At 26.6% G+C, this 21,806-nt stretch overlaps 1 protein-coding gene across 1 annotated transcript in view; it reads right to left on the reverse strand.

Moving 5' to 3' along the window:
- LOC105845853 (uncharacterized) overlaps positions 1-21,806 on the reverse strand; it is a 201,050-nt gene that overhangs the window by 132,092 nt on the left and 47,152 nt on the right. The window contains exons 5-10 of the mRNA XM_065813584.1: positions 14,256-14,412; positions 13,880-14,064; positions 13,374-13,506; positions 8,992-9,213; positions 5,731-6,219; positions 3,520-3,743 (exon numbers count right to left, since the gene is read on the reverse strand). Of these exons, the coding sequence (XP_065669656.1) occupies positions 3,520-3,743; positions 5,731-6,219; positions 8,992-9,213; positions 13,374-13,506; positions 13,880-14,064; positions 14,256-14,412 (1,410 nt within the window). The remainder of the gene's footprint in view (positions 1-3,519; positions 3,744-5,730; positions 6,220-8,991; positions 9,214-13,373; positions 13,507-13,879; positions 14,065-14,255; positions 14,413-21,806) is intronic.

A 21,806-nucleotide genomic window follows, 5' to 3' on the forward strand; every position in this document is an offset into this window, starting at 1 on the left:
ATGACTTTAAAAATAAAGGAGTTATGTTTTTTGCCCATAAAATGCGCAAAAAATCATAACTCCTTTACTTTTAAAGTCGGTCTTGGCCCACTGTGCATTGCAAACATCATGATACAAAAAAAATGAAACCAAGAAAAAGAAATTTATGTTGACAGCCCTACATTAAAAGAGAACCTTAATTTAAGTATTGCAAGTTTTGGATGCTCGTTTTTTTGCAAATATTTTATGCAACTTTATCTTTTTTTGAAACAAGTTTTGGAACTTGTTTCAAAAAAAGATAAAGTTGCATATGGAAAATGTAAAGTTGATAACATAAGAGCTTTTACAGAAAGAGCTGTTACCAATGTATTAGAAGTAGAAATAGCTGCACTTGAAACTATGGTTGAAATTGAAATCGCTTCAAACAAACGTTTGAAAAAAATAAAGATTTTTATTATGACTCAAATCAAAATTTGACACAAAAAAAATCAGACTTTTTACACTCACTCCGGAAAGTTAGTCAACAGAGAAAACTCAGCAGTATTCTTTGACTTCAAAAAGATCTGTAAAACAAGCCAGAAAATTAGGAAAACAAAGTGAAATAGTGTCATCAACCCAATGAATATTCAAGGGTTTGTCCAGGAAAGAGTTTGTGTTAGTTGAAGTAGATGATATAAAGCAACATATTCAAAATGTATTGACTTCTTTTAGTCAATATAAAAGTTTCATACTGAGTTTTAAAAAATAACATAATTATCTTAAAGCTGGATTTTCAATATTTCGTAAGCTAAGATGCAAGTGGTGCATCCCGTGGGTGGTGCTTCTGATCTGCATGCAGATTGTGTTTGTCAGTACCACCAAAATGTAAAGCTTCTAGCAAAAAAAACTAAAGAAAAAGGCCAATGACAAAAGCTTATTAAAATTAATGGTGCATAGGTGTAATAAATGTCATAGAAAAGAGATTTTGTCTGACATTTGCACTTTGTTTAAGTTATTTAATTATTATCAATGACAAATGTCAAATTTCCAATGTACTAATGATTCAAAAGCACCAGCAACTTTATCTTGAGATGAGTTTATTGAAATGAATGTCAACAAATTAAACAATTTACAAGAGCATCATTTTATATCAAAAAGTCAAACCACTTTATTCCAATATTTAAAAGTTAAAAGAAAAACAAGTTTTAGTTCTTTTTGACTGTGAAGAAAACTATAGTTTTCTATGCAGGACATACACGATGCAGTGCAAAGTTTCAACTGGAATAACAGCCAGGCAACTTTGCACCCCATCTATAACGTGGAACAGATCCTGTTCATTGCTTTATCAATAATATTATTGATATACTTAAGCAATTACAAACATTTGAACATATGATCTATTTTAATGATGGATGATCTTATGCTACCATCTTTAACTTATGCTACCATCTTTAACTTATGCTACCATCTTTAACTTATGCTACCATAAACAAGATTTTATTATTACTAGACTAGCACTTACTTGCAACATCGCATGACAAAAGTTCTTGTGATGGAGTTAGTGGAACGGTAAAAACGTCGCACAAGTAAGTCTACAATCACTTAACAATCCTATGACACATCAGGGAAATATACAGCATGTGAAAGGATACAACATGTCAAAAGAATATAAAGTATTTGTGTTGACAAAGTTTCTATAGAAACCTGGACATGCAGTTTCATATCAATGACACTTAACTTGATAAAATTAAGAAGAGTTTAATTTGATAGTGTTTGCAGTAATGTGAATATTTCTAGCTGCAGAGTTTATATCAATAAAACTTCAAGTTACACACCAGGAACATATTGGGCCTGCATTTATGATGCTCAATGGTATTTAGGAAATATTTTCAGTATTTCATAAGTGTCAAGATCTTCATATTAAATTTATGAAAAAGTTTTCTTTATATAGCAAATTCATGTGGCTATGCAGAGATGATCTCTGTTTGGTACTCTTAATGCATATTTTATGCAAAGCTTCATCTCCTTAGGTCCAGCCTAACAGAGAAAGATTTTATTATATTGACTTAAAATAAATCAATAAAGTTAATTTATAATTTGAGATTTTTTTTTAGAACTTTAAAAATTTTGTTCATTGTCTTAATAATTTTCTCATTTACTAAAACATATAGGTAAATATATTTAAGATATATATAAAAAAATATCTAAAATTATTTAGTGTCATACATTTTGTATTTAAAACTTTAGTAGATTTTTTTCATCGCTTAGAGATATGAACTTCAAATGATTTTGTTTGATTTTGGTTTGAAAAAAATTGTATTATAAATTGGGGGTTATGAGTATTATCTATTGGGGTTAAAAGGTTATAAAAATTGATATTTTTTAATCATTTTTAAGAAATAACATTATTTAATTTAATGCAATGATTTATTTTGTTAACTTAATAATAATTCCAAAAAATATAGCTAAAAGCGATTTTTTTTGGAATTATAATTAAGTGCCCATTAATTTATTTGGTCTTCATAAGTTAACACACGATTAGGTAACAGATTTTTGCATCAGGGATCAATTTTTAAAAAATATTAATCCAGCTTTGATGAATTATAATTTTAGAATGCAGTTCTCTAACTTGAACTTTCTTCTAATATCCACCAGATCAACCAGATTCTAATATCCACCAGATTTGTTATTAAGATTAAGCTTAAAATCACAAAAGTATAAACTTTAGCCAGCCATTATGGAAAAACATAAGATGTCAGATTTTAAATTTTTTGTTTTTCTAAAAGAGCCTATAGCAAACTATAAAAACGATGGAAAAACCTTTTTTGCTTGTAGAGTGAAATTTCATGCAAATTACCCCAATATTTAAATAGTGTTTTCTTAAGAACCATATACGATATTGATCTAAAATTTTCAAAACATTTCCGATATATATTTATAAAATAAAAAAGTTTCAGCAAAATCTTAAGTGGTTCATAAAGAACCTCATAAAAAATTGCTCCATTTGTCGTGGAATGACCCGATTTTTTTTGAAAGTTTTACAGCTACAGCTCTTTTCCCATAATATAATTTCAAGTGAACTTTTTAGATAAATAATAAAATTTTTGATCCAAATTATTGAATATTTATCTGTATTTTAACCATAAATACAAACTGCTGTTGATTTAAATAATCATTTAGCTTAAAAAATTCTTCCAAATGAAAGTTATTGAACATTTATTAGAATGGTAATTGCCATTAACAAAGTAATTAACAGAGTTTATTGAATCTTTATTATGAGGTTATATAATTTTTAGCTATCAAAGTATCTAACCGTGCATTATTGAAACAGAATCAGGGACATTGATGTTAAACAAGTGTTTTATGAAATGTTGTATGCTTCATTACAGCTTACAGATTAAAATTTTTTATCATAAATCTAAATTTGTTCCTTAACTATAAAAAAAGTACACAATTATTCTTAAAACAAAAAAATTATTCTTACAAGAAAAAAAAAAAGAAAAGTAAAATGACAATTAAAGTAAATTCAAATAAAATACTTTTAAAAAAATAAAATATCACCTGAGCAACTGTAACATAATAATTTGCTTGTGTATCAGAGTAATTAGCTTGAATCAATAAATCTACATCAATCGGTGATTGACTCCACAACTTTATTCCAGTCATATAATAATTTTGATCAAAAGAAACTTCAACAGAATATGTATAAGATTTATTGATTGTATTGATTTGTAAAGAAATTTCATTGACATTCTGTGTATTTAAGGACCGCACATCTCCAACAACTAAATAAATTTAAACTATCAACATGTTGTATTAATATTAATGACAAACAATCATATTCTTTAAAAAATCCTTGGCATACCTAGTCATTATTATTAAAAACAAAATAATAAATCAAAGGAAAAAAATGGGTAGCGGGATAATAAATCAAAAATTAAGTAGAGGAAGTCAACAAAGAAAAAGAAAACAAGAAGGTTGAGAAAGGTTAACAAAGGATAGTAGCAAATTATTGTTAAATAATTAAACTGCCAATGACTTTTAAAGCCATTTTAATTTTTATTGAAAAATAAAGCTATAACTAATAATTTGATGCAGCTCTACAGGTCTCATTAGGTGGACAATCAAGATATTTGCTACATATATAATGAGGCAAGAATCAATTTTAGGTCATACAAATCAAGTATAGCCAAAATGTTCAACAAAAAGATACATTTGTTTAATATATAAATATATACTCACCATAAAAATATTTTTTTTTTTGGTGTAGGATAAAAAAAGGTGATATTGGAACAGTGAAATTAGACCAAATAGGATAGAAAACTGATCAAAAGTTTCAGTGATGTTGAATTTCAAAAGTTTAAATCTATAACCGGTAATTGGCAATTGCCTGAGCAATAAAAAATGATTTATTGCTCAGGCAATTGACATGTCACAATTGAAATGTCACAAGAATCCAGCAAAACTATAGATCTATAAAACTTTCTACATGATATACTGGATGTATATCATGTATCATGATATATAAAAATTCTCTACATGATAAACTGGATGATGCAACATTCAAAATAGTGTAATCATCTTTAAGTAAATGACAACAAAGACAGTGAAAAACAGACTTTTACCTTTTTCAAGATCCTTTGTTATGTAACTATATACAATACATATGTAAGTTATATAACTTTAAACTATTAGCATTTAATTGCAGAAACTTTCTTTAATTGTCTTTAATTTTGATTGATAGATTTGAAAGTTGTTAATGTTTGGAATCTGATGTTGCATAATGCTTTTTAGGTGATTTTAGAAGATTTTTAAGAATTTTTTAAGAGATTTGAGAAGGATTTTTTTAGGAGATTTGATCATTAAACTTGGAAAAAAGAAAAAAAATTGATTTAAAAATTTTCTTTACAAAATTTATTCAAAAAACCTAATAAAAAATTTGAGAGTTTAAGTTGGAGTAAAAAGATCTATATTTTAGGAGAATTTAGGTCTTTTTACAAGGTTTTTCAAATATTAGGATACTTTAGGATTTATTAGGAGTGGCCATCTTAGGTAATTTCAGATCAAAATTCTGCATTTTTAATCTTATTTGAGGAGCATGAATGGGTAATTCTTGATTTATTTTTTGTAGTCGTTGTTGCAATTTCAAATTGAACTATAGAACTCTTTATTAAATATACAAATGTATTACATGCAAATGTTAAAAATTTTATAGTGTTACTGTTTACATAAAACTTGTAAATAATTTATTTAAATATAAATGGTTTAAAACTGTCTTTAAAGTTCTGCCTTCTTTTTCCATTGATTTCAGTAGTTTAAACAATATATCAGGGGCTATACTAGACTGTTTTCGACAGCGTCGACTGTATTTAGATTTTCCGCTAAGTTATTCTGGGACAGGGGGTACCACTGCCTAAATTTTTTTTCCTAGAATAGCCCTGTATATATTACTATATGTATATAAATTATTGTATAGAAAAATAATTTCAAATGGAGAAAAAAGAATTATTGTTTTCAATGTTACTTAAGTAATCTATTAACACTAACAAATAATTTAAAAAATGGGAAAAAACAATATCAAAATTTTACTATTAAAACAAAATGAAGTATTTAAATAAATACAAAGAAACTTTCATTTCCATTTTCAGTTTTTTTACTTAAAAGCAGTGCTATTCACCACTTATAACTATTAGAATATTTTTATGGTCTAAAAATAAATAGTACGAAATATAAATAACTAATTGAAAACAATAATAAATCAAAAATACAAACCAGTGTTTGCATAAGTACACCACAACTTTATAGCATATGGTAATGCTTTTAAAACATTTTGTGGAATGTCAATTGCTGTTTGCACCATTAAACATAACCCATTAAGAACACCATAATTCTTTCTCAAAGTGTTTATTATATTTGTCAAATTTAAACTTTGACCATTATATAAATCATTTAAAGTCATTGATACAAAATTATTTACAAAAAAGGCATTATTGCTCAGCTGATTGTAATAGTCTAAACATTGAAGTGCAGTCGTTGCATCATAAGGAAAGACTGAAAAGACATAGATATTTGCTGAATATATTGCACTCGAACCAAGAGTGTTCTGTAAACCATACATATTCAAAGATAGTTCTATCAAATTTGCTGTAGATGGCAAGAAAAATTCTTTGAAAACCAAAATTGTCTCAGACAAATTAGTATAAGTAACATTGTAATCTGATACAATAAACACTTTCCAATTAAAGTTAGATGAAAACGGAACTAAACATTGTAATAATATAAATGCAATAAGTTTACTGACTATAAACATATATAAAATAAATAATATAAAAGTTTGTTATATTATTTCAAATAATAATATAAACAAACTTTTATTTTGAAAATATTATAACAATTTCTTACTGGATAAAACTGTTTTATCCAAAGAGAAAAATACAATAAGAAAAAAAAATAGTAGTAAAACTTTTTTATCTACTGACAAGCATTTTAGGCTTATTTATTTGATAAGCAGGCAAACCAAATAAATAAATTTTCTCTAACATCTTTAAAAAATCCTTTTCAATTTTTTTTTAAATATATAAACAATTTTATTGAAATTTCACATGCATTAAAAAAAAAAAAAAAAGCAATATTTAACATTTCATTGACCTCCCTCAAATTCACATTAAAGTTAAATAAAACTAAATAATGCACAGGACTGAATAAAATGTAAATACACAAAAATATTTTTCTTGAATTCTTGAAGCCTAAGTTTAAAGTACTTTATTTGTTCTAAATCAAGAATTTCTAGTACATACTTCAAGTACATTCAAGTACATCTTTTGCAGCATAATAAACAACAATATCGTTGATTGATTGTTATGCATTTTAAAAAATGCAATAAAGAATTTTATCAATATTTGGATATTTTATATTTCATTTTAAAACAAAATAATATTGCTGGTTAAATAATATTAGTTTAGTTAATTATGATCTTCTTCTTCTTCTTTTTTCTTCTTTTTTTAAAAGACATTTTTTAAAGCTGTAGGTTTTAAGCTTAAGTTTTGTAGGTTTTTTTGTACTTTTTTTAACTTGAAAATTCTAGTTTCAGATAACCATTCTTTAGGTACAGAAATGTATGAGTTTTTGTAAATTATACTGCTTAAAAAATGCAATAAAGTCTTTTATATATTTCTGCATATTATTTTGCTTTAGTAAATTTTGTGTATTTCATTAGTGGGAGAGAAATGTTTATCTATTAATTTTAAAAATGCTTTTGCAGTATTTGTTAAAACATTTTTACTGTATGGAGGGTTGAACCAAATTATATATATATTTATATTTCGCTTTTTTGTAATTTCTTTTTTTTTTCAAGTTTAAACTCAAAATTTTTAAATCTGCTTTTTTTAAAAAGCATCTTCACATACATGTTTAGAAGATTTAAAAAATTTATTAGAAGAGTTTTGATTTAGTTTATTATTATTTACTTTTTTTTTTATTCTGATTCACTCTCAACAAGGTTACAAACAAACTATTACTAAGCTGGGAGTTACTTGAAAATAAAAGAAGTTATAGAGTTAGGACGTTAGAGCAAGGAAATGATTAACAGAAGAGTTTAAAAGTTGTGGTTGTATGTGTTGAGAAAACATAAAGATGGAAGAAAATTTTATAGTGTTAAAGTAGGGGAAAAAAACTATACGAACAAAAGCGTTTAGAGCATGCAAGGACAGATACAATAAAAGAATAAGACTTTGAGACAAACAAGAGATTTGTTGAGGTAATGGAATCAGGAGTATGAAAATGACAATCAAGATAAAGAAAAGCAACCTTAGCAGATATTTAGCAATCGATTCTATTTTTTATTTTTTATGAAAAATCAGTAGTGAACGATAATCCAAGAAGACATAAGGAAGTGCATTCAGTGAGAGAGTTGCCATTCATTAGTATCGGAATGTCAACAGTATTGCAATAGTTGTTTGCAGTAAATAACTGACTTTTGTTGGAATTAAAATTTACAAGCCACTGCTAGCACCAATCTGTTAAAGAAGTGAGATCAGATTCAAGGTCAACTGCCTGTTCTAAGTAATTGAAAAGAAAAGACTTTTTATCAAGACAGGAGTATAAACATATATATGTTAAGCCATCAGCAAAAAGAGCTACTTTAGATGTAAGTTTGTCAAGAAGATCATTATTATAGAAAAGAAACAAAACATGACCGAGGGTAAAACCTTGAGGTACCCTAGAAGGTACTGGAAATAAAGAAGAGTGTTGGCCTTCGATGACGATTTTATAAAGCAGTTAGAACAAATGACTTGATAATCTCAAAAATTTACCCAGATACACCATATGAACTAAGCTTATCGAGAAGACCAGCATATAAAACTTTGCCAAAAACTTTATATGTCAAGAGCAATAGTCTTAGCCTCTCTGCCTCCATCTAATGCACAATAAAATCTTTCAGTCACAGCAGTTAGCGAATCAGACATAGAGCGAGAAGATTGAAAACCATATCGATTATCTAACATTAAGTTACTTGAATCATGATGGGATGTGAGAAATTTATTGATCAAAGACTCAAAGACCATGCTAATAACAGAAAGAAGATTGATTGGAAAATAATTGGAGGGGTCAGAATGTTCTTCTGCCTTGCTGAAAAATGGTAACAACAGATACCATTTTTCAGCAGGCAGAAAAACAAGACTCACTCAAGCATTTATTAAACAGTTTAGAGAAAATTGAAGAGAGTTCTGAAGAACAATTTTGTATGACTATGACAGAAATGTTGTCTGGACCACAAGCTATAGAAGAGTTTAATTGAGATATGACTTTTTGCAATGGAAACTGAAGTGATTTGAATGTCTAGCAATCGCTTAACCTGTGTAATTGGAATGGAAGGAAGAATATGGCCACAAGATTCAATAATTTATATCTCAACGATCTTACCAATATTTACCTACTGAATTATACTTCATTTTTTCCTCAATTTCATTTTAAATAATGTAGAAAATTTATAAATATAGCCATAACATAAAACATAAATATAATTATTTGTACCAGCAACATCAAGTTGAATTGTAAATCCACTAACACACAAATGTGGCTGAGTAATGCAATCAGCTCCAAATTGATCGCTCATTAGTGAAGTATGAAAACGGTTTATATTGTTTTGTAAAAATTGAGTGCTTCCAAACAACTTCTGGCTACCTCTGATGCTTTTATAGATGTAGTAATTTGTATTGTTCTGGATGAAGTTTGCACTTAACCAAATAAAATCGGCTAAATTTAAAACAAAAAAATAAAAACAAGAAAATAAATAAGAAAAACAACTAAAATCTGTTTTAATAAATAATAATTCATTTTTTAGGTCTTGCTGTTAATGATGCTGATTAAATTAGTAGATGAGACGCCTGTTTTTACTATTCGATCTCTGTAGCTATAATGGCAACTTTTTTGTAACATTTTTAACTTGCATTCATCAGAGATGCGAAGTTGGAGTCCAAAGTTCAATCTCTGTTTTTATCCAGAATCCAAAGATCTATATTAAAAATTGTTGGGACTCCAGGATTTTTATAGTTTTCTATCAGCATATAAACAATTCTTAACAAATCCTTAGTACCCTCTATAAGTTTATTATTTAAATTTTTTTAGCCAACAGTTATATGACTTTAAGCCAGTAAAAGCAAAAATGCATTGAATTCCACTGCTTATAGCAAGCCCTCAAGCAAATAAATTATTCAAAAATGTGCAGCGCATTTATGGAAATATATTACCTATAGCATACATTGCTTTTAAAAAATATAATAGGCGAATCACATCACATGCAGTGTACAAAACCTTTGGTGTACACTGATAGCTATATTCAGAATTACGCTTAGAATAGGGTTGTCATGGTCAAGGTTTTTCCGTAGGAGAACAAAATAAAATTTTTTATTTTTTATTTTTTTAGGTGTTAGTGGTTTTGTGACAACTTATACAGGATTTTGTACTAAAGGGTTAAGATGCTATGACAAGGGTTGGTTAGGGGAATGATTAAAAAAAAGTCAAAAATTGTGTGGTGTTATTTATGGACAACCCTTAAGTCGTTTTCTAAGCCATTAAGTCTTTTTAAATACAGTTAGAAAGTATCATTTTACAAGTGTAGCAATTGAAGTCTATTAAATGTGTTTGAGCACATTGTTAGATTTGTAATATATGTTGAGTTGCTATAATTTATCATTTAAATTAAATCAAATCGCATTATGTCATTGTAATACTGATTTTAATAACTGTTTTTTTTGGGGGGGTTAATAACAAATTATTTAATTTTAGGAAGAGAATGATACAAAAATAGGCCAATGGACAAACAAACAAGTTGAGTGTGGTAATCAAACTCTGAACCTTTTGCTTACAAAGCTCTACCACTACACCACTACTACATGTAAGCTTGAAGCTAACAAGTTCTTTATGTAAAGTATATTAGCAGAAATATCTTCAACCTAAAAGAAATAGTTCTTTTTTGAGCAAAGAAATAAAATCAAAAATAAATTATAATTTTTTACAGCATAAATAAAACCTTATATAGTCTACTCTAGCGATTCAGAGATTGTTGTATCCATAAAATCCCAGACAAAGTGGTTCAAAAAAATTACAAAAAAACTAAATTCAGTATCCGAAGTCCAAGAAGTCCCTATTTTTTGACCCCGGAGTCCAGAGTACCTAAAAATCAATTAGACGCGACCCTAGCATTTGTTATAAAAAAAAATTTTTCAAGGCTCTTCTCAAAAAGGTTGCCTAATTACCCACCTCAGGGTAAATTGTAGCAAACTACAAAAATGATTATCAATGTAGTATTAAGTGCAAAAATTATTTGAAAAATTTTTTAATATTTATTTTGCAAATAGTTTTAAGCCAAAAAAAAAATTTTTATTATGCAAAATAGTTTTAAGCCAAAAATTACTTTAAAAACCCTAAAAATTTTTTTGTAAAAATAAAAATAAAAGAACTAATGATTTTATAAAAAAAATTTCATTTTCTATAGTAAATGCTATGAGCAAACTAACTCCGTTAAAATTCTGTCTGATTCCAAAAAACCTTTTTTTTTTAATAAACTGTCTACAGATTCTGAAAAACGGCAAATTTAAGGCAAAAAATTGAAAAGAAAACTGACTGGAAACAGTAAACCAATTATGACTGAAATCTTTACAATAATTTTTTCATTTGACTAACAATTTTCTTTTTAAAGTAAAACAGAAGCAATGCTCCAAGAATTACATTTTTGTCCAAAAAACACTTTTTTATTTGGACATCTAGACAATCTGGACAACGAATTACTCTTGCCTAACTAAATTTCTATTTAACATATGGTAAAGCTGTTTATTTGTTACTATTAACAGATCAGCAATAGTATAAAAAATTTAAAAACCATATTGAATGTTTAAAAGTAATTTTTTTGAATTCAAAGTAAAATACCAAAATAATATTAGTAGGAAGATTAATCAGACAACAATTGGAAGGATCATTAAGGTCTTCAGAGTTTAAGAATCTAAAATTATTATGAATGGAAATAGCAGCCACAAACCATAATGTATGTATAAACCATAATGTAACCACAGAGACATTTGTAAAAAAGACAAAAATACCCCACCTTATGATGTATCAGCTCAACCTTGGATGCCAAAGCAGGTCCAGCTACATTTACAATACAACACGGTTTTACACTAGAATTTCTAGAAGTAGAAACCAAATCAACAAAAAGGAATTATAATCAACAGAAAGAAATTGAAATTGATAGAAAGAAAATAAATATGACTTTTTTTATTTGGGCAAACTTTAACAGGTGCAATTTTTTCAACAGACTGGATACATTGCTCCAATGAGTAGTTAAGAATGAAAAGTTATCTGCAGTAGAGAACTTAGTTTGAGTGTTGTTATTTATCAATATGTCAACATTATTATTGTGACAATGATCTGCAGCAAATATATGTGTTTGAGTTAGAATACACTATATACCGCATACTGTTACAAGGGAGCTTTTTTGATTGTTTTAAGCAATCAAAAAGTGATGACTTGCTATCATAATTGGAGTGTCTATTGTTGTATAAGGGGCATATATAGAGACATTTTAAGAGGTAAAATTCTCATTATAAAGATCATTAATAAAGATGATAAACAATATGGGATTATGTCAAAACCAATCGGTAATGCATCATAACTTCCATCTAACAAAAACAAAAATTTTCCAGAATAATAGATCAGTGGTAGAAAAAAAGGATCAAAATCTCTATTAATTCTTAACAAGTAAGTTGATGTCTCAAGATGAGTTACTAGAAGTAGGTAAAGACTCAAAGCTCTTACTAAAAAAAAAAAAGATTGGACAATAGTTAAAGAATTAGCAATATCCTTAGTATTTAAATAAATACAGAGGCTATCTTTCAGCAAAAACAAGATTCATTTAAGCATATAATTTGATGAATTTTTTTATAACATGTTGTTTTGTTGTATTATTAATAAAAGTTAATGATGTAATTTTTTTTTTGCTATAATTGTTTTAATTTTTTTTTTTTATATATTTTTTTTAATTTTAGTTTATTTTCTTTTTATCTAACATTTGAAATTTCATTTCCTTTTAACATAGCTTATGTTCTGAACTTGTTCAATTTTAAGAAATATGACTTTATTTTTTATTTTTTTTAGCAATAGTGTTTAAAAAACTTTAACAGTTTTAACTTTATATTAACTATAATAGTTTGCATAATTATCATTATTCAAATGATTTAATACAACGATTAAATTTTTATTTAAAATTATAAGCAAAATATTCTAAAACTTCTATAACTTAACTAAAAGTTATAAAAGAGTGGTGTATTGGTAGAGCATTTGCTTTTTAAGAAAGACGTTCTGAGTTCAAGCCCCACTAAGTTCATATTAGCACTCCACTTAACTTGTTTCTCCATGCAGTAGCCTTGTTCATCAAGGCTTGTGTTGTGGAGTTTAAGAATTAAGAGAGGGTTGAAACAACAGTTGAAAATAATATCATTCATAAAGGAGAAAAAAAACTATAAAAATTTGAAAAATTAGTAGTCTCAATCTCCTTTTTGGGTAAATTAAAAAAAATTAAAAAAAAAAACAAACTCTAAAACTCTCAAACAAAAATAAAAATTTAAAAAAAAGAGTATTCAAATTGAACTACAGTGGTGCGCTTGACGTTAGGGAGGTCTAAATATTAAAAAAATTCTTAAAATTATGTTTTTTATAAATAAAAGCCTTTGATATACCTTTATACACTGAGCCTTTGATATACATTAATAATAGAATTAAAAAACTTAGTGTAAAAAATTAACGCATTATAATCAACTTTGTTAACTAAAATGCCCAACCTAACACTTTATATCATAGATCAACCTATGTTGTAATACAAAAATTGTATTTATATGAAAATCAAACAAAATTTAATTAACCTGAAAGGTAATCATCTCCAATTAAAGTAATAGATATGTTTTGTTGCACATTTAAAAACCAGTTTAAACAACTTAGGTTAATTTCAGATGTTCGAAATGGTCGAAGAATAATTCTTTGTGAAACTGTAAATATCTGGAACACCAAAAAAGAATTACAAATTTTAAATTACAGTTGTTTATATACACCATACTATTTACTGATGCATGGCACTCCCAACTCAGTGTGATTCACCAGTAAAAATACTTTCAGTTTTTTGATTTGCTTTTTCTTTTTTAATGCAAATTTGACTAGTAGAATTTTCTAATGTTTTATCTTCACATAAAAATGTAATTTTATTCAATAAAAAAAATTAATTTAATAATAATTTTTAATTTTTATAATTGCCATTATTTATAATTTTTACAGATATAAATTTTATAAATTATCATTAGTACAGATATAACTTCTATTAACTATAATTTGTGAAGATATAACTATGTACATATAACTTTTATAAATTACTCACAGTAATACTAAACAAACTGTTGTCTTTGTAGGGCACAAATTGGTTGTTCGCACTATAGTAGATACAAAACTTTAATAAACAATCAATTTTATCAAATTCCATTCCTGATATAAATGAAGATTTATCCAATTTGATACTTAAGAAATCACTGGCCAGAAACTGATATAGTCCAATTATAGGATTTTCTACAACAGCAACATAAAAGCACAAATCATAAAATTTTAAAGTCATTTTTTATATACTGTATTGAACAGTATTTAAGATAATTTGCGCAATAAAACTGTGCATGGTCAATAGATAGTGCATAAAATGTCTGTACGACTTTTATTTATTTATAAGATATATAATTCAAGATAAAATTTAGAATATACTTTACCAAAAAAATATTGAATAGGTTCAATAAATCTAAAGTCCATAGTAAAGTAAGCCATAGGATTTTCTGAGAAAGCGAAAACTTGGATTTCAGAAGCCATAAATGGATTTAGCAAATCATAACTGAACCATTGAGAGCTAGCATAGCTTCCATTAAAAATCTAAAGAAAAATGAAGAGTAAGAATTAAAAAAAAATGTAAATAGTTAATTTAATATTACAAAAACATTTATTAGTTATAAAAAAATTAAAAATCTTTAACTCTGCAAAGTCTTTTTAGCTGTGTGTGTCAAAAAAAGACTAAAAATCTTTAACTATGCAAAATCTTTTTAGCTGGGAACTTATTAATTAGATATAAATTTGATTTCATATCAACTATTGTTAAAAAACTTGATTGAATTTTGAAACATGAAATTAGGATACTACCAACGTTTTTAAATCTCAACTACTAACCATGCAAAGTTACAATAGATACAAAAGATACAAAACTTTTATTATTTATTCAATTATTCTGAAATTAATGAGGTGAATTTTAAAAAAAAGGTTTTAGGTTATTTATTGTTGTAAATACTATATAAACTTTTTTAGATTTTATGTGCAATTCATGTGTTACAATTTCAAACAATAGTATTATTATTAAACACTTAAACTTTTAAATCAGTGGAACTTTACTTATAGAAAATGAAGTAACAACTTCAATTTCTATAAAGTAAATTATGATAGTGATGATGATGATAATGATGATGATGATATGATGATGATGTTAACAATGATGATAATGGTCATGATGATAACAATACTGATGATGATGATGAGGAGGAGGATGACAATAATGATGAAAATGATGAAAATGATGATGATAAAGATGACAAAAATGATTATCATGATGATAATGATCACAATCTATAGCTAAATTTTCACTCATGATGATGATAATAATGATGATGATCATGATCATGATGATGATCATGATGATCATATGGATATTTGGTATAGCAACACAAAATTTGCATTACCGAACATTTTTGTTCGCTAATGCAACCTGACGCAGCCTATGTTCATTTTTGTAACAATTTTGTTCATTATTGCAACTTGTTGTTCGTTATTGCTTCGGAAACGCACGTTAAAGCCTTATAAGTTTTTTGTTTTTTAAGATATTTATTTGAAATATATATATATATATATATATATATATATATATATATATATATATATATATATATATATATATATGTATATATCTTCTATATATATAAAAGGCAATGTGTGTGTGTGTGTTTGTTTGTTTGTTCTCAATAGAAATCCAAACCGCCGGACCGATCTCGATGAAATTTGGCATGGGGGTAGTCCTCGAGGGGGAGAAGGTTCTTAGCTGGGTTTTGACCCCGTACCCCGATCCTCGGGGTCAGGGGTGACCATTTTTTGGGCCGATTTTTTAGGCCCATTTTTGGGCCCATTTTTGTGTACAGATATCAGGTAAGCCAGTTTAAATATTGGCCCGGGCAACGCCGGGTAACTCCAGCTATATATATAAAGGGCAATGTGTGTTTGTGTGTGTTTGTTTGTTTGTCTTCTCTTCTATATATATAAAGGGCAATGTGTGTGTGTGTGTTTGTTTGTTTGTTCTGTATAGAAATCCAAACCGCCCGACCAATCTCGATGAAATTTGGCATGGGGGTAGTCCTCGAGGAGGAGAAGGTTCTTAGCTGGGTTTTGATCCCGTACCCCAACCCCCGGGGTCAAGGGGGCCCAAAAATGGGCCCCCCTGACCCCGGGATCAGAGGGGACCATTTTTTGGGCCCATTTTTGTGTACAGATATCAGGTAAGCCAGTTTAAATATTGGCCTGGGCAACGCCGGGTAACTCATGCTAGTATATATATATATATTTAAACAATTTTAAAATGTATTCTACAAGTAGAGTGCTTAATGTTCTTAAAAGAACAGGGCAATCATGAATTAGTAGAAAATCGCTTAACAAAAATTTATCTCATTTAACACTGTGTTTCATCAATAAAGACTCATCAGAAATGCATCATTTCTGAGAAGACTCATAATTATTTCATAAAGACTCATCAGAAAATCATCATTTCTGATGAGTCTTTATTGATGAAACACAGTGTTAAATGAGATAAATTTTTGTTAAGTGATTTTCTACTAATATATATATATATATATATATATATATATATATATATATATATATATATATATATATATATATATATATATATATATATATATATATATATATATATATATATATATATTATAATATACACTAATATACAAAAGAATAACAATCTAGTAATTTTTTTTTTCAGATAAATTGGCATTTTAGAAGTGTAATCTGTCAAAAAATTTTCTGTTGATAATGGATGCGCTATTTGTAGTCAATGTTTAAGTATAAAGTTGTTGTTTTTCACTTTTTCTGTTCAAAACAAAACAAAAATTCAAACTTGTCTAATAATTCTTTTAAGGTAGTTCAAGTGATATCGAAGACTTGGATACACTTGTTACAGCAGGTATACGATTTATTCATATTTGTATATAATTTTTGATACACATATTTGCGTATATTATATGTTATAAATTATATATATATATATATATATATATATATGTTAAAAATTATATATATGTTATAAATTTTGATACACATATTTGTATACAATTTTTGATGTGTAAATATTCGAGAAATAAAAGTGTTGTTCAATAAATATAGTCTTAACAAGGCATTAAGCTTGAACTCATAAAATTGACAGTCAAAATAAAGCCAAAAAGTAAAGATTTTACTAAATGATGACTCAATAATAGACTTTTTATTTTTGGATCAGAATTTTTATGTTCGATAGATTTACAGGTGTAAGGTTGCAATACAATCTAATAACTTGCATGAAATTCTTTTTAAATTTCAAGTCTAGATGTGAGAGAAAGATCCCCGATACAGTCTACCTTATTTTGTGGTAATATTTTTTTTATAACTGTTTGTAATAAAATAATGATATAATTAAATGTTTATAGGATTAAATCTGTTTACAAAGCAAAGTATGATTGAAATAGCACTTCTCAGTTGCTATAATCTATTAATTCTGGTCAAGTAAGTATCTTACTTAAATTTACAATTCACAGATACATTTTTATATAATATACTATTGAGTCCAGATAGCTCAGTTGTATAGTGTGCTGCTATTATTGTGATCGGATTGCCTGTCGCAGCAGGATTGCAGATTCAAATCCCACCTTTGCCAGTTACTATTTAATTATGAAGGGAGTTTGTTTTGAACAAATTTCAAGGTCCCTAGAGTTCATTAAAATGTGTTCTTAAAAAGAGTAGAGTTCATTAACTGTGTTCTTAAAAATATATTTTAGCATTTGTTTATTTATTGGGAGTTGTTTAAACATCAGTTTGGAAACAAAATGGCGTGTAATATTTTAATGTAAATAAAATCTTTTGGAATATTTTATTTTTGAGTATTCAATTTTCAATACTTGAAGTCAAATAATTTTGACTTCAAGTATTTAAAATCGACTTTTAGTCAAAGTTGATAACAAATTACTAAATGCTAAATCCTTAAATAGTATTTATACTATTTAAGGATTTAATAAATATAATCTATAATATTAATCATATACTTATTTCTAATTAATTCATCTTAAAATCATCTATATGGATAATATTCAACTTTCGATTATTATTTTTGTTTTTTAAGTAATGATCTTTTTAGGATAGTGACTATGTATTTAAAATTCTAGTGCCTGAATCTAATGTATTTATATTTGCTAAAGCTAGTAATGTGTCAAGAATAAAGGTAATCTAAAAGCTTTTGTTTCTCAATTTTTTATTCTAGTAAATAATTACTTAAATAATTAAATATTACTTGTTTATATAATTAAATATTACTTATTTATATAATTAAATATTACTTATTTATATAATTAAATATTACTAATTTGTATAATTATATAAATAAGGGATTTTTTTTAATAACTTTTATTAATATCATAACTATTTGTTATAATATTTTTGCGTATTCTCGATTTAGGTTGAAGTAGCTCTCAGTACTTACATTTCTGAAAGGTAATACAAACTTTTATATTTTTATTTTATTTTTCTTTAAACTAATTTACCATTATTAGTTATTACTACACAATTATTAATTTTTTTTTAAGAGATAAAAAGTGTTTCTGTAGCTCACCAAAATCAGTGGAACTGGTAAGACTGTAAGGCTGGTATTCAATTAATATATATATATATTTTATTTTATGTTTATAGCAAAAAGTATAGAAATAAGTTATTTTTTATTATTGTAAAACACCCAACCCTTGAAAATAAAAATAAATAAAGTTGGCAAAAAATTGCAGACCGAGGCCTGTACAGCAATACTTTCAAAATTTAAATAAATGTAAAAGAATTGAAATATTTAGCTTTAATGTAATAAGAATAACGTGTTTATCTTTTTTTTATCTTTTAGATGTAGATTTTTCAGTATCAATTTATTCAGTAAATCAGTTATTAAATGTGAGAATTTTAAAGTCAAATTTATTAAAGCAATTCAATAAAATAGTTTTAGATATTAAATAATAAATTATAAAATGTGTGTTCTTTAAATTTGAAAAATAAATGTTTGTTATATATATATTTATATTTATATATATATATATATATATATATATATATATATATATATATATATATATATATATATATATATTTTTTTTTTTTTTTTTTTTCAGAAATCCTTTAAAGATATTGGCAAATCAAATTCATCTATAAGTACTAAGGATTTAAAAACAGATCCGACTATAATCATTGACGTACCACTTGGATGTTCAGCAAGTGTGAGTTGGGTGTTTATATATGTATATATATATATATATATATATATATATATATATATATATATATATATATATATATATATATATATATATATATATATATATATATATATATATACATTAATTTTTTATATTTTATTTATATTTTCAATATCAAAACCAATGTAGAAGATTGAAAAAGCTTAACTGACTTAGCCGATAAGATTATTGGCAGAAATGGTTACGCTAACGTTCTTGATGTTTGCAGAAAATGTTGCATTCAATTTATTTTAATTTTAGAAATACATTATTATTAATAAAACTTCGTTAAATTCCTATAAATTATTCAATTTCGTTTTTATAATTGAAATAAAACTTGATATTTAAATTTCTGATAAAATATTATGACATCGTTACATCATAGAAATATATTTTACAATATACTATTGGGAAAAAAAAAAATACTGAAACATTTAGAAAATAATAAAATAATCAAACAAATAAATACTGAAACATTTAGAGAAATTAAATTTGGGCTCCTCATATTAGGTACAATATATTTTCCTTAAGTTGGTGAAAATGAATATAAAATACAATTTTTTTTAGTTGATGCATTAACTACAAAAAGTGCTTCAATATAAATACAAGGTAAAATGCGAAATTGAATTGCGGACCATTATTCTATAGGTATTTCATGTTGCAACAGCTTTTTTAGCCGTTTTTAAACAATATTCATGACTATAAACATGACTACGCTGCTCCAACCAAAACCCTCAGTCGATGTATTTACATTTACCTGCATGCTCTCTCTAATAGTCAGTAAATGCATTTACACTTAGTAACACAATACTAATATATTCATATTTATTTGTATTTAAATTAATAATATAATCATAGTCCTTAAAATATGATATTTTGGTTTGCACAAAAGTTTGCATTTCACTAGTGTGTGCATTTTGCCAATTTCCTTATATTCAACAAATATTAAAGAGATATAGGGAAGCAAATGTTTATCTAGCCTAGCTTTAAAAGAATTTACTGTCATTGCAGAAACCACTTTTTCAGGTAAAGCATTCCAATAGGGTATCACTCTGTTCGTAAAAAAATTGTGTCTCCTGGTTATTTTTGCAAATTCTCTTTCAAATTTCATTGAATGACCTCTTAGACTTTAGGAAGAAGCTATATAAAGTTCTTTATACCACAACATCTTATCAATACCAGTTGTTATTATGAAAAACTCAATAAGATCATCTCTTGTACGTCTTGTGTCCAGAGTTGTGAGACACTACTTTGCCAATTTTTCAGTATAACTTAGATGTTCAAGTTCAGGTGCTAGCTTTGTTGCTCGTCTTTGAATTTTTTCTAGGTCACTGATTTCGTTTTTATTACCTGGACTCCACACTGGAACTGCAAATTCCAGGTGTGGTCTAACCAGCGATGTGTATAATTGCCTTACCAATTCAGTGTTAAGATAAGTAAAGCTTTTCCTTATTAAACATAAGATTCTTTTTGCTTTACTTGTAGCTGCTTGAACCTGATGATTCTATTTCATATTGGATGAAACTATTACACCTAAGTCTAATTCTTTTGTTGTCGTTTTTAAAATAAAACTTTGATTGTCATATTTCATAGTGTAGTTATAGTTAATTTTTTTTTTTCCAATGTGCATAACACTGCATTTGCTTATGTTAAAATCCAATAACCATACCTTTGACCATTCAGTTAACAAATCAATGTCATTTTGCATATTAATTAGATCATTATGTTCTTTTATAACAGATATGATTTTAGTATCATCATCGTATAGTTTTGTAATTGAAGAGATACATTGGGGAAGATCATTGATATGTAACAGAAAGAGAAGACGACACAATACAGAATCCTGTGGCACACCGCTATAAATCTCTCACCAATCTGATACAGCTTAACTCAGTACCACTCTTTGTTTTCTGTTTTCTAAAAAAGAATCAATCCAGTTTAAAATATTGTTTTTTATTCCATAGTTAGAAATTTTTTTATATAAGTCGATGGTGGGGCACCTTATCGAACGCCTTTGCAAAATCTAGGAATAATATATCAACTGGATAATCATCTTCTATTTCAGTTGTAATAATATAGAAAGTTTCTAATAGGTTTGTTAGGCATCCTTTATTTTGTACAAATCCATGTTGTTGAGGCTTTAACAGATTGTTTTCTGTTATATAAATTATCAGCTTTTTTCTAGTTATTTTCTCTATTATCTTACATGGTATCGGTGTTAAAGAGATAGGTCTGTAATTGAGCGGATCTTCCTTGTCTCCTTTTTTAAAAAGTGGTGTAATGTTTGCAGATTTCCATAATTCTGGCATCTCTCCTGAATGATTTGAATTCTTGAGTATTAATGACAAAGGTTTGGATAATCCTTCTGTACAATGCTTTAGCACATAGGGACTGATGTTATCACAACCAAGTGACTTGTTTTTATTAAGTTCTAATAAATAATTATTTACAATATCTTCTTTTAGTTCTTGGTCCCAGTCACATTCAAATAATTGCATTGTTTTATTGATGAAATGTGGTAGATCTTGATTTTCTTTGACAATTACTGATTGGAAACTACAATTTAGTAGATTAGCAATGACTTTTTTATCAGTTATTATTTTATTGCCACTAGGTTTAAGTGCTAGTAGTTTTGTATGTGTTTGATTTTTTTGTGCATATGCATAGAAGAGTTTTAGGTTATGATTTACATCTTTT

The sequence above is a fragment of the Hydra vulgaris genome, chromosome 12 (assembly GCF_038396675.1).
Source record: "Hydra vulgaris chromosome 12, alternate assembly HydraT2T_AEP".
Classification (NCBI taxonomy): Eukaryota; Metazoa; Cnidaria; class Hydrozoa; order Anthoathecata; family Hydridae; genus Hydra; species Hydra vulgaris.